General features: G+C 42.5%; 1 protein-coding gene across 1 annotated transcript in view; it reads left to right on the forward strand.

Annotated features, from left to right (window-relative positions):
* INTS6 (integrator complex subunit 6) overlaps window positions 1–17,655 on the forward strand; it is a 1,595,672-nt gene that overhangs the window by 479,050 nt on the left and 1,098,967 nt on the right. Inside the window, exon 6 of the mRNA XM_044071680.1 lies at window positions 10,635–10,757. Coding sequence (XP_043927615.1) covers window positions 10,635–10,757 — 123 coding nt within the window. The remainder of the gene's footprint in view (window positions 1–10,634; window positions 10,758–17,655) is intronic.

The following is a 17,655-nucleotide window of genomic DNA, read 5'->3' on the forward strand; positions in this document are numbered from 1 at the left end:
GAAAGATAAAGAAGATAGTCGCCCTTCATAAGGGATGCCAAAAACAACCTGATCACCAGCCCAGAGGACATCAAAGGCAGATGGAAGGATTGCTTCCAGCAGCTTCTGAATGAAGAAAACCCCACAGAAGCTGTACTGCCCCAGAAACAGCCTATAATGAGAGAAGAGGAGCCCACCCTAGAAGAAGTAAAAACAGCACTAAGGAAGATGAAGTCAGGGAAAGCAGCAGGCTCAGATGAGGTCACAGCAGATATGATAAAGATGCTTGGTGAGAAATGGCTCCTGAGGGTACTAATAGCAGTGTGGAGAGAAAGGCGTATCCCATATGACTGGAGAATAAGCATACTCATGCCAGTATACAAGAACAAAGGGGACAATTCACAACTGTGGGCAAGACAGAGGCATCAAACTCCTATCACACTGCATGAAAGTTCTGGAGAGAAAGATTGATAAACGGATAGGAAGAGTAGTAGAATGTAAGATGGGAGATGAGCAGTTTGGATTCAGATCAGGATGTAGCACAATTGACCCGATGTTTGCAGATACTTAAGAGGCTAGAGATGAGGAGAGAGTCCAACTGGGCATTCCTAGACTTGGAAAAAGCATATGACAAGGCTCCAAGAAAGCTGATCTGGGAAGTACTGCAGTGGTTTGAAGTCCCAGAAACATTGGTAGAATTAGTGCAGGCTATGCACAAGGACTCAGTGACTCAAACATGAACAGTGTTTGGCCTCACAGAGGGGTTCCTTGTGGGTGTACATCAGGGTTCAGCTCTAAGCCCACTGGTGTTCATACTGGTGATGGACTACATTAGCAAACAGGTTGGAGGGGACGGATCAACAAAGCTGCTGTATGCAGATGATGTGGCAGTACAGGCAGACTCTGAGCTAGAACTTCAGCAAAGGATAGGAGAATGGAATGCAAATCTGAAGGCACTTGGGATGAAACTAAGCACAGATAAGACTGTGGTAATGGCAGCAAATTGGGGAAATCAGAAGAAGCTGAGAATAGAGCTAGAAGGGAAGATAGTGGAACAGGTAAACAGCTTCAAGTATCTGGGAGGAGTAGTTAAGGAGAAAAGTAGTCTGAATGAAGAGGTCAAAGCTAGAATCAGAGGGACTGCAGCCAATTGGTATAGAGTATCAGGTGTTTATATGACAGAAGAATGCCAAAGAAGCTGAAAAGTAAGGTGTACAAGACAGTGGTGCGACCAGTACTACTGTATGGTACAAAAACTGGGGCAGCAAAGGCAGAACAGTTGAAGAAGCTAGAGGTAATGGAAATTAAGTGCCTGAGAAAGGTGATACTGTGGGACAGATGAAGAAATGAGGACATGAGCAGAAGCCAAAGTAGCTCCAACTGCAGAAAAGATCAGAGAGAACAGATTACGGTGGTATGGGCACATGTGTAGAAAAGCAGAAAACAATCTGGTGAGGGAGATTTGAAAAAGACAGAAAGAAGGTAAGAGGAAGCGAGGATGTCCAGCAAAGAGGTGGATGGATTGTAGGAAAGAGGATTTGCGACAATCAGGCATGAGTGTTGAAGAAGGCAAGAGTGTGGCATTGAATTGAGAGAGCTGGCGACAGTTAACACGATACCCCGGCCCCATGTAGAAAAACGGGGAAAAAGGGGGCTGATGATGATGAAGCTTAAGTGCATTGTCCTGTTTGACCAGCTTTGAGGTATATTTATTTTTGATGTAAATCAAGACATTTAGTCCCTGTCTGTGTAGTAGCTGGTCTAAATGTGTGGAAGGCATTGTGCCCTTGCACTGTCTGTGTGATCTCCATGGCTTTAAACCATGTCTCAGTAGCTACATAGATGTCAGTATTCTCTTTGATGAAGAGAGCTTCTAGGGAGTGGATTTTTTGTTTAGACTCCTATCATTGAGCTGTAACACTTTTAAATTTTCTTGGTTTTGATTTGCTATGTTAGAAGTACTTTCAGTTTTGGCATTGCCTAAAAAAGGCACTATGGGGGAGGACAGTGTTTTAGCTAATATCCAAAAGCCTAGAGGAGAAAGGTGCAGACCATCCCTGGGAAGCAGTGTGGTCTGTTGACCATCTCCTTCCATGCTGACAGATATTGTGTTCCCTTAGAATGATACCAGAAACTAAGCCAGTTCTTAAACTGTCATATTTTGTTCATATTGTGGCACCATCCTTGGAGAAGGTAAAATACTGCTCAATGCTAGGCTCATACCAGCCTGGGACGCACATTCCAAGAGCTCCATGATGTGTCTATTCATATAGTCTAGAGAGGTACATCTCTGGTCATTTACACCCACATGGAGTATGACTGAGTCATGCTGATATTTGTAGTCCAATGACCTGAGTAATGTAGTGGATCTTGGCACCTGATAAGCAACTGACCGTGACTTTCTCCTTACTCAGCCTGGTGAGAAGGACAACAGTGTGTCTCACAATAGAGTCTCCAGTGACTAGAATGTTGGATTATGTAGTGGCTTGCCTTATGGGCTTAGAAGTAGAGGCTCCATGAGATTTGGCTGTATGTGTTGATGTGGGTGTTTAGAAAGAGTGCATTCGGGGTTGCTGAAGATGTTTGTTTTGTGTACTACATCAAGGAGGTATTTGGGGTTTAAGAGGGTTTTATTTAAGTGCCTCAGCACATTTTGGTCTGTGTGTCTGCTTTGAATTGTGTGTAATGGGTGCAGCATGTGTACTACTGACAACCTTATTGACAGGAGTGCTTTTATGTGAAAGCTTTGCCTCCAGTGACATGTGTAAATACATCTCTCAAATACATTATCAGTTTGAGAATTAGCTTGTTATTCGTAAACATGATGCAATTTCTACATTGCCTCAGGTTGCCCATATCCACCAAGCTGGTAACGGAAATGGTGGAAAAGTTCATACCCATTGCAACTGACGCTTTTTTATTGATTAAACAGTTGGAGTTTGAATGTAATGCAATGTCAGGAGTATCCAGTTTGCAACTCTGGGGTGCAGTGCTTGTCACTGCAAACTAGTTGTACTGTGTGCAACTTGGTATTGGTGAAATTTCAATGGTGCTTTTACAGGAGAAATGGCAACTCAGGGTGTCTGTGGATATACAGTGCACTGCCAAACACTTGAGGGGAAACTAATAAGCAGAGCCTGATGATTTATGGATAAAGTATGTAGGCAGATATTCTGAAGTTATAAGCAAACCAAGCAGTACTTAATGAAAAGAAAGAATTAGCTTGTCAAGAATGATGAAAAGAGGGGAGTCACCTGAATGGCTACTGCCTGACTACTACTACTGTGTTTCAACACAACTTCACTGTGCTGGGAAACAATGCTTCTTGGCTTCTTTTGCAGCCTGTTTGATGATCCACAGTTTTGTCCCAGATGGTGTAAGTGTCTGTAGGCTTGTTGCAGCCTTTTCCTGGTAGATGCCTTGACTAGCAACCAGACTAATCAGAAAGGTCAAGTGGAGACACTCACTTGCCAACCAGCAAAGAGTCAGGAATGTATGCACTCTGCTCCTTCTCTCACCAGGAGCAAAATGTAAGTACAAATTACAAGCTGGCACCTACAAAACAGTTATTAGGCTTTCTGGTGATCAGGAGTCCCCTGGAAATAATGTCCCTGTGCTTCTGTCACTAGGAGCAAAATAGAAACACTAATCCCAAAATTATTACTGAGGGGCAGAATGTGGCCCATACCTCTCAGCTCTACAGATTTTCACAGAATGCCCAGTTTTTTGCTTCATATTTTTGGTCCGTTTCTTGTAAAATTTTGGTTTTCTGGCAAATCGTAAGCAAATCACTGAGGAATGGAGTCAGAAACTAATGACAGCTATTTGAGTTACAGACTTCATACCTTCAGAAAATGTATGTCAATGCAAACCCGTTATCCTATCAACTTTCTAAGTTTGTAAGAGCAATATTTAAAAATGGTCTCTTTTTTGGCCTTTGTCCCCCATTATTTCTGGCTTTGTCCAGATTTCTTACTGTAAGAGGGTGAGGGGTATGTGGGCTCTCTAGTAATTTGTGGTCTTGGAGTAGATGTTGCATATTTTAAAGGTAAGATGGAAAAATGGGTCAGTATCCTAAGAGCTGCAGTCTGTACTAAGCAGTTAGATATGAAAGATGGGGTAACTTCAGCTTTAGCTATACAAGTGTAGAGCCACTAATTTTAAAAGAGCAAGATAGATTAGAAGGGGTGGACACTTTGTATTCTGGTTCTATGAAGTACAGTAGGATAGCCAATAAATTTAAATAGTTGAAGGGGATTGATTTCACAAAATGATAATTTTGTGCTCAGTCACAATAGCCAATGAAATAGGGGAGTGAAGGGGATATGTGGTCAAATTAACATAAGGAGTAGGCAACTAGAAAGACAGTTGAGTTTAAAAACACAATGCTACCAGGGTGGGAGAGTGGGTTAAAACTTAATTTTTGTATGACTTACAAGAGACACAGCTGTGGTCCCTGCCCTAGTTTAAATGTGCCATTAAAAGCAGAATACAAGTAAAACACAGTATGAAAAAAATGAATCATAATATACAAAATAGAAGGAGACAATAAAGCAGCACAAAATACAAAAAAGCAAAAATAAACTAACCTTTCATTCATATAAGTTGTGGCAGAATCTGGGGGAGCTTTTCCAGCAAAGTGTTGGAATATCATATTTTACCACTTAAATAGAAGGTTTAGCTCCAAGCTCCACCCCAAGTTCACAGGTGATTAACCTTAATTGACCTGTTCTAATTTTTGTGCGACTCGCAAGACACAGCTATGGTCTCTTTCCTAGTTTAAATGTGCAATTAAAACAGGGTACAAGTAAAACACATTGTGAAGAAAATGAATCACAATATTCAAAATAGAAGAAAGAGATACAGCAACAGAAAATGCAAGAAAGCAAAAAAAAAACTAATCTTTCCCACACAGCAAGTTGTGGCAGAGTATTGGTGAGCTTTTCTAGTGTATTCCTCAAAAAAGGACAGTAAATACAACAGCATCAAAATAAAATAAAGTAAAATAAATAGATAAATTAAATGCTTGTCATTTGTCCCCCTGACAATGGGTGGTCCATCTGTCTACTTCTGTGGTTGAATTTCCTTTATGTCAGACAAGTATTTACATGTGGGCCTCTTGTTAGTAATATGCCAGTGTCAGATCTTCATTGTTTTTCTTGAGTTGGAGGTGTGTGTTCTGTAGTTCAAGGAGCCTGTATGGTAGACAGAGGGATAAGTGTGCTTATGCAGGTGATGCTGATTCTACCAGAACAGTCTCTTTCTACAGCTTTCTTTGGAAATTCAACTCTCTCTAATATTTGTTCAGCAGCTACTTGTTCTGTCATCATTTTTACAAGGCAGTACACGTTTGCTGTGATATCCAGGCCTAGGTCTTCCTTTGCAGGCTACTTTATTTCTCATTTGAGACATGGCCCAGGAGGACTAACTTGGGATTCTGTCCTCACTGTTACAGAGGATGGATCTCTGCTTACCATATATGAAAGTTATGCACTTAACTGTAACAGTAGATGTGGAAGAGCAGGACCATCCTATGAAATGTACTATGCATTCTTGCGTCTGAGAAAGTAGGTTTTAAGCCTTAATTGTTTTTTTTTTTCTTTCTGCTATGCTGTCACATATCTCACCTCAGATCTGGAGTTGTTTGGCACTGTGGTGCATTATGGGATGGGTTTATGTTTAGTCATCGAATAACAAATACATTGAAGCTCTCTTCATCAAATGTTCATTTCAGCGAACATTCAATCATTGAATGTTTTACCCAGGGAAAAGAGACAGTGGACCAACATACATAACAAAACACACACCACAGTATATCAAACCCACCCAAGTGGGGGACTACTCCCCACACACACCTCCCTAATGTATTGTATTAACTCCGAAATTGCACTGCAGTGGGGAAAATTACAACTTTCCTACAGCTGGCCATCCAACTCCATTCCCTGGGTAAAATATTCGATAATTGAACGTTTGCTGAATTGAACATTAAGTATTTAACGTTCGATGAAGAGAGGTTCGTTGTATTTGTTATTCGATGACTGAAAATAGACACTTGTGAGATACAGTGAGGATACTTGGTAGCGTGGAAATGTTTTACCTGCTAAGAAAAATGTACTGTCTGCTTGCTTTAGTCCTGTTATTACATGCTCTGCCAGATCTGTTATTTTGGTAAGTGCATAAATTTAGATCTGTTGTCAGTGTTCATTTGTTCCTCAACTATTGGGTCCAGAGCCAATCCTCAGATCCGACTCGGCCATTACTATAGTTCGTGGCCACCTAAAAGCTTTCGAGCTCCTCCGTACCCATAATGCACTGGACCTTAACGTACCTCAGCTCTCATGTGCCATTTTCGCAAAATAGATTTGGTCACCTCAGCTCTTGAACATATTTTCAGATAAGTGATTTTCTTTCCTGTTTTTTTCTCCATCTACATTTATTCTTGCATGTAGTGTGTCCCTTTTGTATACCATTGCTAATATTTTCATAATTATTTCCCCACTTTATCTTTTTAACTTCTTCTGTTTAACTTTTTTTGCTGCACTTTCAGGGTACTCTTGCATACCATTGTTGGTACTATTTTTCTCCCTTACCCTTATTATTCCCTCTTCCCTTCAGTCTCCATCCTCACTCAAGTTTCCCGATCTTCCACCCAGTCAGAGGAAATCAGCAGCACTAGAAACACAAAAGCTGCTAGAAAGAATCATCCAAGAGGTCCCACCAGACCAGATAGAATCTGGAACTTAATTATTTTTAGTGCCAAAGAAAACAGGAGACTGGAGACCAATTTTGGATCTCAGAAACTTGAACAAATCAGTTTGACACACAAAGTTTGGATGATCACGGTTCAGTTCATTTTGCCCTTTTGAGGCAAGGATGACTGGATGTGCTCGATAGACCTTCAAGACACGTACTATCACATAAACATTAACAGACAGTCCAGAAAGTACTTATGCTTCCAAATGGGGAAGTTATTACCAGTTCAGAGCCCTGCCTTTCAGTCTCATTACAGCCTCCAGGTTGTTCACCAAATGAATGGCAGTGGTAGCAGCTCACTTGAGACTGCAGGGATTCCGGGTGTTTCCATATTAGGATGACTGGTTCATCACCACCCTGATCAGGCATCTACTCATAAGAGTGAGAGATCAGGTACTCCAAACATGCTCTTTTCTAGGGATTACAATAAATTACAACAAATCTCAGAACCTTCTCAAATACTGGAGTTTATATGAAAAGATTTCAATATGGTATCAGTAACAGCTTCTCTTCCTCTAGTGAGAGTTCAGACTATAAGATTCCAGGTTAGGAAAATTGTTCACATTTCCAAAATTTCAGCCTTGTTGATTCTTCAAGCCTTGGGGTCAGTGTCAACTGCCATAACTTTGGTTCCCCCTAGCAAGATTTCAAATGAGAATTCTTCAATGGATGCTAGCAACACAATGTTCAATTCTTTATCACTGCATGTCAGTCCAAATAAGAATCACTTAGGCATGGAAGAAATACCTTTGGTGTTGGATTCAATCAGATCAGGTTTTACAAGGCCTTCCTTTCATTTTCAGTCAACCCAAGGCCGTAGTGACCACAGACACATCCAAGATTGGGTGTTGGGGGGGGGGGTTCTTGGGGAAAGCAGTCCAAGGCACTTTTTCCCCCCTGAAGAGGCCAAGATGTATATCATTGTCCTGGAAATGCAGTGCTCTTAGGGTTGCAGGCCTTGTAAGACTCCCTCCCTTTCGGGACAGGTGAGATTCAAACAGACAATGTCAGTAGTTTGGTGCATCAGCAAACAAGGAGGAATCAGGTCTTGCCCCTTGTGTCAGGAAGCTCTCGGAGTGTGGCAATGGGTGATGTCATCCAACCCCTTTCTGATAGCAAGACTTATTCTGGGGAAGTCCAGTGTGATAGTAGACAAGTTGAGCAGGTCCATTCTACTACCTCATGAGTGGTCTCTCAACATGAAGGTGACAGAAATGATTTTCCATCAATGGGGTCAGCTTTGCTGTGTTCCTTTTGCTTCTCACCTAAACAAGTGCAGCAGCTTCTTTGCCCTGATCCCCCTTCTGGGGATATCACTGAGGAATGCTCTATTCCATGTTTGGACTCCTGGTCTCCTCTGTGCTTATCCGTCCTACTCCCTTGATCCCCAGATTTTTGCAGAAAGCTGCCAAGTTGAAGAGCAAGTCATCCTCATTCTGGCTTACTGGCCTCAACAAATTTGGTTCCCCTTTCTTTGGCCTAATGTGCTTTATCCACCTCAGATTCTGGATCCAATTCCAGACCTTCTGTCTCACCCAACAGGCATGCTTCACCCAGATATCTCAAACCTAAAGCTGACAATGTGGTTTCTCCACTTCCTTTAATGGCCAGACAACCTATGCTGTCTTCCACTGTCCATCAAATACTTTTATCTTCCCATAAAGCTTCTATGAGGAAGCTTTACAGAAGTAAATGGTAAAAATTATTTTTTGGGTGTGTCAGAAACACAGTGACCCCTTTTCAGCCCCTGTCGAAAGTGTCCTTGAGTTCTTGGCGATTTTCAACAAAGCAACTAGCTCTTCAACCATTAGAGTTCATTTGGCAGCAGTCTCTAACTTTCATGTTGGATTTGAGAATTCTTCCCTTGTTTCATCTAAGTTTTGTAAGGCCTTCTTGAGTGGTGCTCTTCTATTGAGACCACCTTAAAGACCCTACCCAACCATGGGACTTGATTCTGCTACTGCAGGCCTTGATTCATGCCTCCTTTGAACCAGCAACAAAACGTGGTCTTAAATTATTGACCTGGAAAACAATCTTTCTAATGGCCATAAGCTCAGCTAGAGGAATTTCTGAACTTCAAGCATTGTCCTCTAAACCTCCTTACTTGATTTTTCATAGGGATAGGGTAACATTACAGACCAACCCTTCATTCCTTCCTAAGGTGGTGTCAGAATCCAATATTAACCAGTCCATACGTCTGCCTGTCTTCTTTCCAAAATCTGAAAACAAATGCGAATACATGTCACACTTGTTAGATGTTCATAGACAATTAAGCTTCTCCTTAAATAGTTGATCCGATTTTCTAATTTCTTTTCATCTATGTGTCTTCCTTTGTGGACTACTAAATAGGTTAATCAGTTACAAAGGTAACTTTGGTAAGACGGCTTACCAACTGTATATATTTTGTCTGTGATAAAATGGGATATCTCATTACTAAAACCTTTAAGAGCCCATTCATCTAGATACATGGCAACTTCGTCAGTATTTTTATCTAGGCATTTCATGGACAATATATGTGCAGCTGCAACTTGGGCCAGTCCTCATATCTTTATTACTCATTACAAACTAGATATTATCTCGAGGTGAAGAGCAGCATTTGGTTCAACTGTGCTCAGGAATATCCTTCCTTAGAGTCCACCTGGGATTTCACGTAGCTGGGCACTCTGTCCTGATAGTTGAGGAATGAAAGAAAATTGACAACATCAGATAAAAAGTTATGTTACTAAGTTTCCATCTGTGGTGTTCATTTTCATTCTTCCTCAACTTTCCACCCACCAACCCCCAACCTTTCAGAAACACTCAGTTGAGAAAACAAACTGAAAATAAGAAAAACACGCTAGCCAGGGAGTAAAGCACATCTTAGTTTTTAATTTTGGATGAGTGCTTTCATTAATGAAGTATTAACTTCTTCAGATAAAGCACAATACACAAACAGTTCTTTAAATAAGGAAGTAATGAACACGTGTTTGCCAAGCCTCCTCTGTGATCTAATCACATGTTCAGTTTCTTGTTTTAATGTAGAAATTAGAAGAAGTTTGTATTTCATTAACGAAAGCGCTCAATCAGAATTAAAAACTGAGACGTGCTGTACTCCCTGGCTAGTGCGTTTTTCTAGTTTGTTTTCTCAACTGAGTTTTTCCTGAGTGCTTTTTGTGCATGCTATGTCTGAGAGAGTTGCAGGAGGGTCACAGTTACTATTTGCAGAAGCAGACAACATGGAGTTACATAGAACTGTTGGAAACCATACGTTCCTAATGCAACAACTTTCTCAATGGATTGATGGTATCACAGCTTCAATAAAAAAAGCAGCACTTCCTGAAGGCACTACATTCAAATAAGAACTGAGCATGTGACTGGATCGCATGCAAACACATGACCATTACTTCCTTATTTAAACAACAGTTTGTGTATTGTGCTTTATCTGAAAAAGTTAATACTTATTAACAAAAGCACTCATCCAAAATTAAAAACTGAGACTTGCCGTACACCCTGGCTAATGTGTTTTTCTTAACCCCCAACCTTTGGAAGAACGAGAGATTATAAGGACAGCACTGTGCCTTATGGTGAGCTTCAGATAATAGCTTTTTCTGTCAGGGATACTATATTAATATGTCTTAGTTTGTGTCATCTAGCAGACAAGGTCTGAGGTACGTTATGGGTTGGTGGATTGAGTAGGAAGGAGCTCGAAAGTTTTTAGGTGGCCATGAGCTATAGTAACACCTGAGGTGGATCTGAAGATTGGATTTGGCCCCCAATAGTTGAAGATTGAAAATGGACAACACAAGTGGAATGCTATGGTAAGTACATAACTTTTTTTTATTCTCTCTCACACAAGGACTGTTTATGCTGAAGAATAGAAATACTTTTTCACTGTAGCAATCTTCTTCTTTTTATTTTTTTAGGTCGTTCATACTCTGTGTTTACTCAAAAGATGTTGAATCAATGCCTGGAGTCTTTGTCACAGAAAGTGCAAAGTGGTGTGGTAATTCACTTTGAAAAAGTAGGAGCAGAGTCAAAGTCAGAAGGTACAAGAGTGGTTAATTATCATTTTAAAATGAAGAAAATATATGATTTATTTAGTCATTCATTCATTCTTCATTTGGAATTGATGAAAAATTAAACTTGCATATCCTTTATATGGTAAATTAACAAAAATGACAAGGAATTAAAGTTCTAGGATGACATTTTTATTGTAGTAGTTGTAGTAAAAGATGCAATAATATCAAAGTCCTTTGGCAAAGGCCTTGTTCTTTTCAAATCTTGGTAATTTGCAATCTCTGTAACTCAGTTCTTTCTTCTGAATTACCTTATTTGGATATTTGGATACCATCTCGTACTATTAACCTGTCTAAAAGTCATTCTAGCTTCTTCCAGTGTTTTTTTTTAATGAATTTATATATGTAGCTGCAGATTGATTTCACTATAGGTGGCACTGTACAAGAAATGGCATGCAAAATTGCAGTTTTTTTGCACTATTCTGTGACCGTAGTCTCACCAGATGGAGTTGTAATTCAGTACTTACAGGTGCTTGTATACATTCCAGATGAGAATTGACCATTTGTTGATGTCATCATCTAGAAGTCCCTGCTGAAAGATCAGAGTGATCCATACCTCTCAACCTCTTAGCACAAGAAATCTGGACAAAGCCAGAAACAATGGGGGGGGGGGGGCGACAAAGGCCCAAAAGGTGGGTTCCTCTCTGATAATTTGTGTTTGAGCAGAGGAACCAGGCAGGGGGGTATCATATTTCCCCTTTGTTATTTGCACTATATTTAGAACCATTGGCTAAGAAAATAAAAGACTTAGAAATTCAAGGATATAACTGGTGTGGTAGTCAGGATTAGCTGGCTGTATTTGCAGATGATATTATTTTATACCTGATAAAAACAGAAAAGGCCATATCTGATGTTGTCAGTCTTCATTCATTCTTGACTGTTGGGTTTCGGTTCTGTCCCTGGAACTGACTCGTCCATTGTATCAAGCTCACACCAGCCAGAAACTCTCAAGCTAAAGCTACCCATAGTGCCTCTCTTCCCTTTCCCCAGATCTCATTTGCCATGTAGAGTTTTAGGATGCATCAGTCATGCTGTCAAGCTAATTGCTGATTTTTTGTCATAAATATCTTTATTATGGCTTATTTTCTTAACTTTAAGTTGTCGTTAACCTAGTTTTTCTTGGTTACTTTGTTATTTACTGAGTGTGTGTTATTTCTTCCCTTTTGTACCTTTGGTATTTCTCGCATTACTGTCGTTGATGTAGGCTCCTCCCTTCCCTCTTACCTCTGGTAAATCTTTAATGCCATTGTTGGCATTCCTTCTTTTTCTCCTTCTTTACCCTTTTGGGTATTTTCTTCGTTGCCATTGTTGGTACGACCCTTAAAAAAAAATCTCTTTCTTGTGTTCTTATTGCTTTGTGTGTGTGTGTGTGTGTGTGTGTGTGTGTGTGTGTGTGTGTGTGTGTGTGTGTGTGTGTGTGTGTGTGTGTGTGTGCGTGTGTGTGTGTGTGTGTGTGTATGTGTGCGTGTGTGTGTGTGTGTGTGTGTGTGTGTATAGAAGTTTTTTGCCTGTACGTTTACTTCTGATTGGACATGGCAGAAAAACATAAGGGTACAACTGGTTTTAAGCAGTGTGAGGAATGTGGTAGAAAGATGCCCAACTCAGACAGGCATCTTTCTTGTGTATATTGTTTGGGGTGCCACATTTAGAAGTCCAACCGCCGTGTGAACTCTGCAAGCTTTTCAGTGCTTGGGCCCTTGCAGAGTGGTGCAATAAATTGATCCTCAAAGGGCTGTTAAAATACCTTTTAGTGAGGCTTTGTCTGAGGCGGAGACATCAAAGTCTCCCAAGAAAGAATCAAAAGAGAGGAGCCACTCTGTTCCGGCATCTCCTAAATCTCTTGACTCTAAATCCGCTAAAGGCCAGATTCCTTCCTCTGAACCGAAGCCTGAACATTCAAAACTGACACTGACAACCGTTTCAGTGCCAAAGCCTACAACTTCCCACACAGCGCTGACAACTATTATGGAGCCTACAAAAATTACCTAGGTACCAACCCCTTCATAGGTACCTATGACCCTCTCAGCACCTACAATAGTTTCCCCAGTAATACCGGTCACTTCCCCTCCAGCACAAGCAATTGGTCAGCTGACCATGATGCCGAAGGTCAAATCCTTTCCCAGGACTTTCTCCATCTATTGACCTTTTTGGTTAGCAGTTGAACCCATTTATTGAATGCCCAGAATCACCCTCTAGGATGTCTATTCATTCCACCAGGAGCCTTTTGGAGCTTGATGTAGTTAGGTTAGTGGATCAGCTCTTGGCTGCCAGAGGTCTTCCAGCCCCATCTAAGATCTCCCTCCCATCTGGAGCCAAGGCCTACTCTCCAAGGATTCCAACTTATCTTCCTCTTTCAACCTCTCTACAGGTCTTGGAGCCCTCAACTTCGACACCGCTCCCGGTGCCAACTACTTCAGTACCTCTGGTGGACATCACCTTGGTTCCGGAACTTACTCTGTGGTCCTCTGCTCAGTTGGAGCCAACCCACCCATGAGACCATGACTTGGCTGTCGACTCCGAGATCCCTAGTTGTCTACAGTGCCATCTATGGTTCTGGGTGCGTTCACAATTCCAGGTCCTCTTGGGGTTCATTCTCTGGAGGTGGGCTCGTCAGAGCAGGGTGTGACCCCGGTTCAGAGGTTGTCTTTCTCGGTTCCTGGCTCCCATCCCTCTTCAGGTCGGCCTGCCTTTCAGATTATGGTGAGAGCTCTCACCTTGGCAGGCTCACAGTTGCCACCATCCACGTTGGACTGTCACATCTGTGTATCTTCTGGCTCTCAGCTGTCACAATCTGCTACATTGGGGCAGTGGGCACAAGAGCAGCAAGACACCCTGCTACAGAATACCCTCTTTTTGGAGTCCTCAGACCTCCCCCTGAGGAGCCACCCCATAAGAGATTGTGCAAGAGGAAGCAAGTAGATTCTCCAGAAGAATCTCTCACTGAGGATACAGACTATGATGAAGGGGAAGGGTCCCCACGGTCACCCCCTGAACATGTCTCCTTCAGAGACGACCTGGAAATCTTGAAACAGAGGGGGTGATTGGAAGTCCACCAACCCTTCCTCTGAGGAATATGTCTTCTTGCAGGCTTTTCGTGTCTGGCCCTCTATTTCTTGGGTGACTCCACCTGCCAATGAATTGGTTTCACTCATTGTGCAGCATGCTTAGAAGGCCCTTGACACTATAGAGCCAATTCCCTGGAGACCGGACAAAATTCTGTCTGCACCAGAAATCAACCCCACTGGTCTAAAGGTTTAGCGGTAGATGCTATGGTGGTGATGGCCACCACAAAAAAGGAACTCGCAGAGGTGAGGCCTGCAGTCCATCCTCCAAACCGAGAGTCTCTGACGATGGATATATTTGGGAAGTGGGGTCTGTGCTTCAATGACCTTTGCAATATGGTCGTTGAATTTCTTGGCACATTTCACCCATCTTCAAAGGGACCTGATCACTGAGCTCTCGGGAACCTTGGCAGGGGCAGTGTCTGATGAGGCAAACGATAAGGTTGCCTCCCAGCTTACGACCCTAGAATCGCTATCAAACTCATCCATTTGGGTTTTTGCACACAAAGCCGAAGGGGATGGCCAGGGCAGTAGGTACAGGAGTTGCCATTAGGCGTAACACCTGGATGCACTTATGTGACTTTACAGACCCTTTCAAGTCTTCCTTTGTCATTGCTCCGGTTGATGCTACCTCGTTGTTTGGCCCAAAAGTCAGAGACACATTAGCCAGGTGTGAGAAAAGACGGAAAGACATTTTCTCCTGTGAGCGTGCGTTTATGTTCTTTGTGTTTTACTGTTGCAGTCATCACACTTGGGTTATCTGCCTGCAGGTAGCCCTCAGTCGGCCCAAATACCAGAGTCTTAGTATTTCTGCGTCAGATGCTGTCGCTCCTTCCATGCCGTCAGGTCATCAGGGGTATAAAAACAGGCAGCCGATGCCATTACCCCAGTCTTTCTTGCCGAGGAGCCCGAAACAGAAGCAGTTCGCAAGTGCCAGTCAGCCGCTACCTGAAATTTTCGTTTTTTGAGTTGATAATCCTGAAGTCTTCTAAAGCTACGTACCCCATTGGGGATCCTTTTTTCTTGCTCTAACTGATGTCAGAAAAGGTTAACAATTGTCTTGCCTGTGGAAAGCAAATACCTCAGAGTTTTTCATTCTTACTGTGTCACCTGTTTAGGCCCAGACCACGACGTCCCTCACTGTTGGTTTTGTGCCTTTTTTAATGCCCGAACCATTCATCGTCGGGCTATTTTTGTTGCTAAATTATTTTGCTCTCGATCTCCGTATTCCGAAATGGCTTCTGTAAGCCATCCGACTACCGATCTTCCAAAAAAATGTGAGGGTAAAGACAGATACAGATCGCATAGGTGCAAAACTGCCGACGATGCTTCCGTTAAGCTAGTCACCACTCTGCCGGTACTCAGTGAGGCGCCTTTGGCAGCCCCTGATGCCCGCTTCTCTGGATTCGCAGGCCTCTGCTGAGACTCATTCGGAGTCTGGTATGCCGCGAGATGCCTCTTCGACTATGGAACCAGCGGATGTCTCTACCTTGGATGGGTCCAGAGCTGCTGTGCAGACACCGGCTTCTGAGGGTGTTTTCCGACCTACTGATGTTGGACTCAAACCGACAACTTCTTTTTTAGCCAAAACTACAGAGTTTCTTAGGCTCAGAGTACGCACTACGCCTGTAAAACCGACGACCAAAGCGCATACTCAGGCCCCCATGCCACAAAAACAAATGCAATGAATGGCTGAAGACCTTATAACGCTAATTAGGGGAAGCCAGCCTTCCTCTGCTAAGAGACAAAGAATTCAGTTGCCTTCAGATTCTACTGACCAGGAGTCCAATGACTCTGACCTTTGATTATCAAGGCATGCCCTTATCAGCCTATGAAGATTCAGATGCAGAGGAATCCATTCCCTCTGCCTCCCCTCCAGAGGATTTCTCTTTTGGTGAAACCTTGCATACTTTTAAGAGAGCATTTCCATTGGGAATGCCAAGACTACCCTCAGTCCAAAAAGAGACTCGGAGAGTTTTTAGAGCTACCTTAGCACAGACCTTTAGCTATTCCCCCTGTCCTAGATGTTGTGGATGATGTTTTCTTGGAATCCATTCTTACTCCAGACAGCTTACCTCTGGCCCCTAGGAAACCTGACAGGTACTACAGAGTACCTGATTCTCACAAGTTTCTTTTCAAGAATCCTACTGCTGATCCAGAGATCATTTCCCAGGGACCTAAAGGTATTAAGGCTACTACAGCTAAAAATCCTACCCCTTCAGGCAGGGATTCCAGAGCTTTAGACAGATGGGGTAAGAAGGTATATACCTCTGCAACTCTTGCTATCAGGGCATTGAATTGCCAGTTTCACATGCTGAAGTACCAGCAACATATTATGGATCTCATTAAACAAAAAATGGTAATATTTCCAGACTGTGCAGAAAATAAAGATTTGCAAGAGCATATCCATTCTGCAAACCAAGTTAGTAAGCATACTTTGCAGTGTAGTTTCCAAATCCAAATTACTAGACACTCCTTTAAATAAGGACGTTTTATTTGGTACCAGAGCAGAAGAAGTTGTTAAAAAGATGGCAAAAAAGCTAAATCTATGCAAACTGTTAAAGAATTCTTACAAGTGCAACAACCTTGATTCAGTAGGGCCTTTCCAGCCCCCTCCAGGCCTTCTCAAACAAGACCCAGGGGAAACAGACCACCCAGACTACAGTCTTAGGGTATGCAGAGATCTAAGTGATGGAGTGCTCCCACCCCTAAAACAGGGAGTGGTAAGCCACCTCCCTATAGAAAAAGTTCACAATGACTTCTCAACTCTACCTCCTAGCCCTGCCCAATTGCTTGTGCCCCTAAAAGGAAAACTTGCCCTTCATGCAAAAAACTGGATGTCCATCACTCAGGACCGATGGATCTTCAACATTATATCCCAGGGCTACAAATTTTATTTCCATTCACTGCTAACTCCAAGCGGGTTTCTAGACCTTCCTCCAAACCAGCAGGCAGAGGCTCAAAACCAAGTTCTTTCCCTGCTCAACATCAGAGCTATTCAGCCAGTTCCAGTAGAACAAAGGGGTCATGGTTTCTACTCCAGACTATTCCTGGTACCAAGGAAAGAGGGCTCTTGGAGCCCAGTCCTAGATCTTTCAATTCTCAACACCTTCCTGGCTGTCTCTGCAACAGCTTGCACATCCCCATCAGGGAATCGTGCAGGAAATATCTACGTTTCAGGGCAGGATCTATGCATTATCAGTTCTCTGCACTTCCCTTTGGTTTATCTACTGCGCCCAGGGTATTTACAAAATGCTTGGCTCCAGCCATTGCATACTGCAAGCAGAGAAATATCCAAATTTACCCGTACTTTGGTGACTGCCTGATTCAGGTGGACAGCTAGGAATTGCTGCTTCAGCACCTGGCATTTGTAGAAAGCCTTCTCACTTCTTTGGGGTACACCATCAACAAAAATAAATCACAACTGGTGCCCAGTCAAAAAGATTGTATTCCTGGGAGCAAGTTTGGACACAGCTTCCCAGATGGCATTTCTCACTCCAGAAAAACAAGTCTATCGGACAGACTACTACAAGCAAATGGCCACCAGAACCCAACTATCTGCAAGCCATAGGGTTCACGGCCTCATGTATTCTGCTAATTCCATATGTAAGACTGCATATGAGGAAACTTCAATGGTACTTGAAAAGTCTTTGGTGCCAACATTCTCAGGACCTGGAAACAGTCATTCCTATCATACCTTGTCTGAGGGCAGAGTTCCTTTGGTGGGCAGAAGCATGCAACCACAACAAGGGACTGTATTTTACTGTACCCTACGACGCCCAAACCCTGGCCACAGACACGTCAGA

The sequence above is a fragment of the Protopterus annectens genome, chromosome 5.part0, assembly GCF_019279795.1.
Source record: "Protopterus annectens isolate FY-2018-M chromosome 5.part0, PAN1.0, whole genome shotgun sequence".
Taxonomy (NCBI): domain Eukaryota; kingdom Metazoa; phylum Chordata; order Ceratodontiformes; family Protopteridae; genus Protopterus; species Protopterus annectens.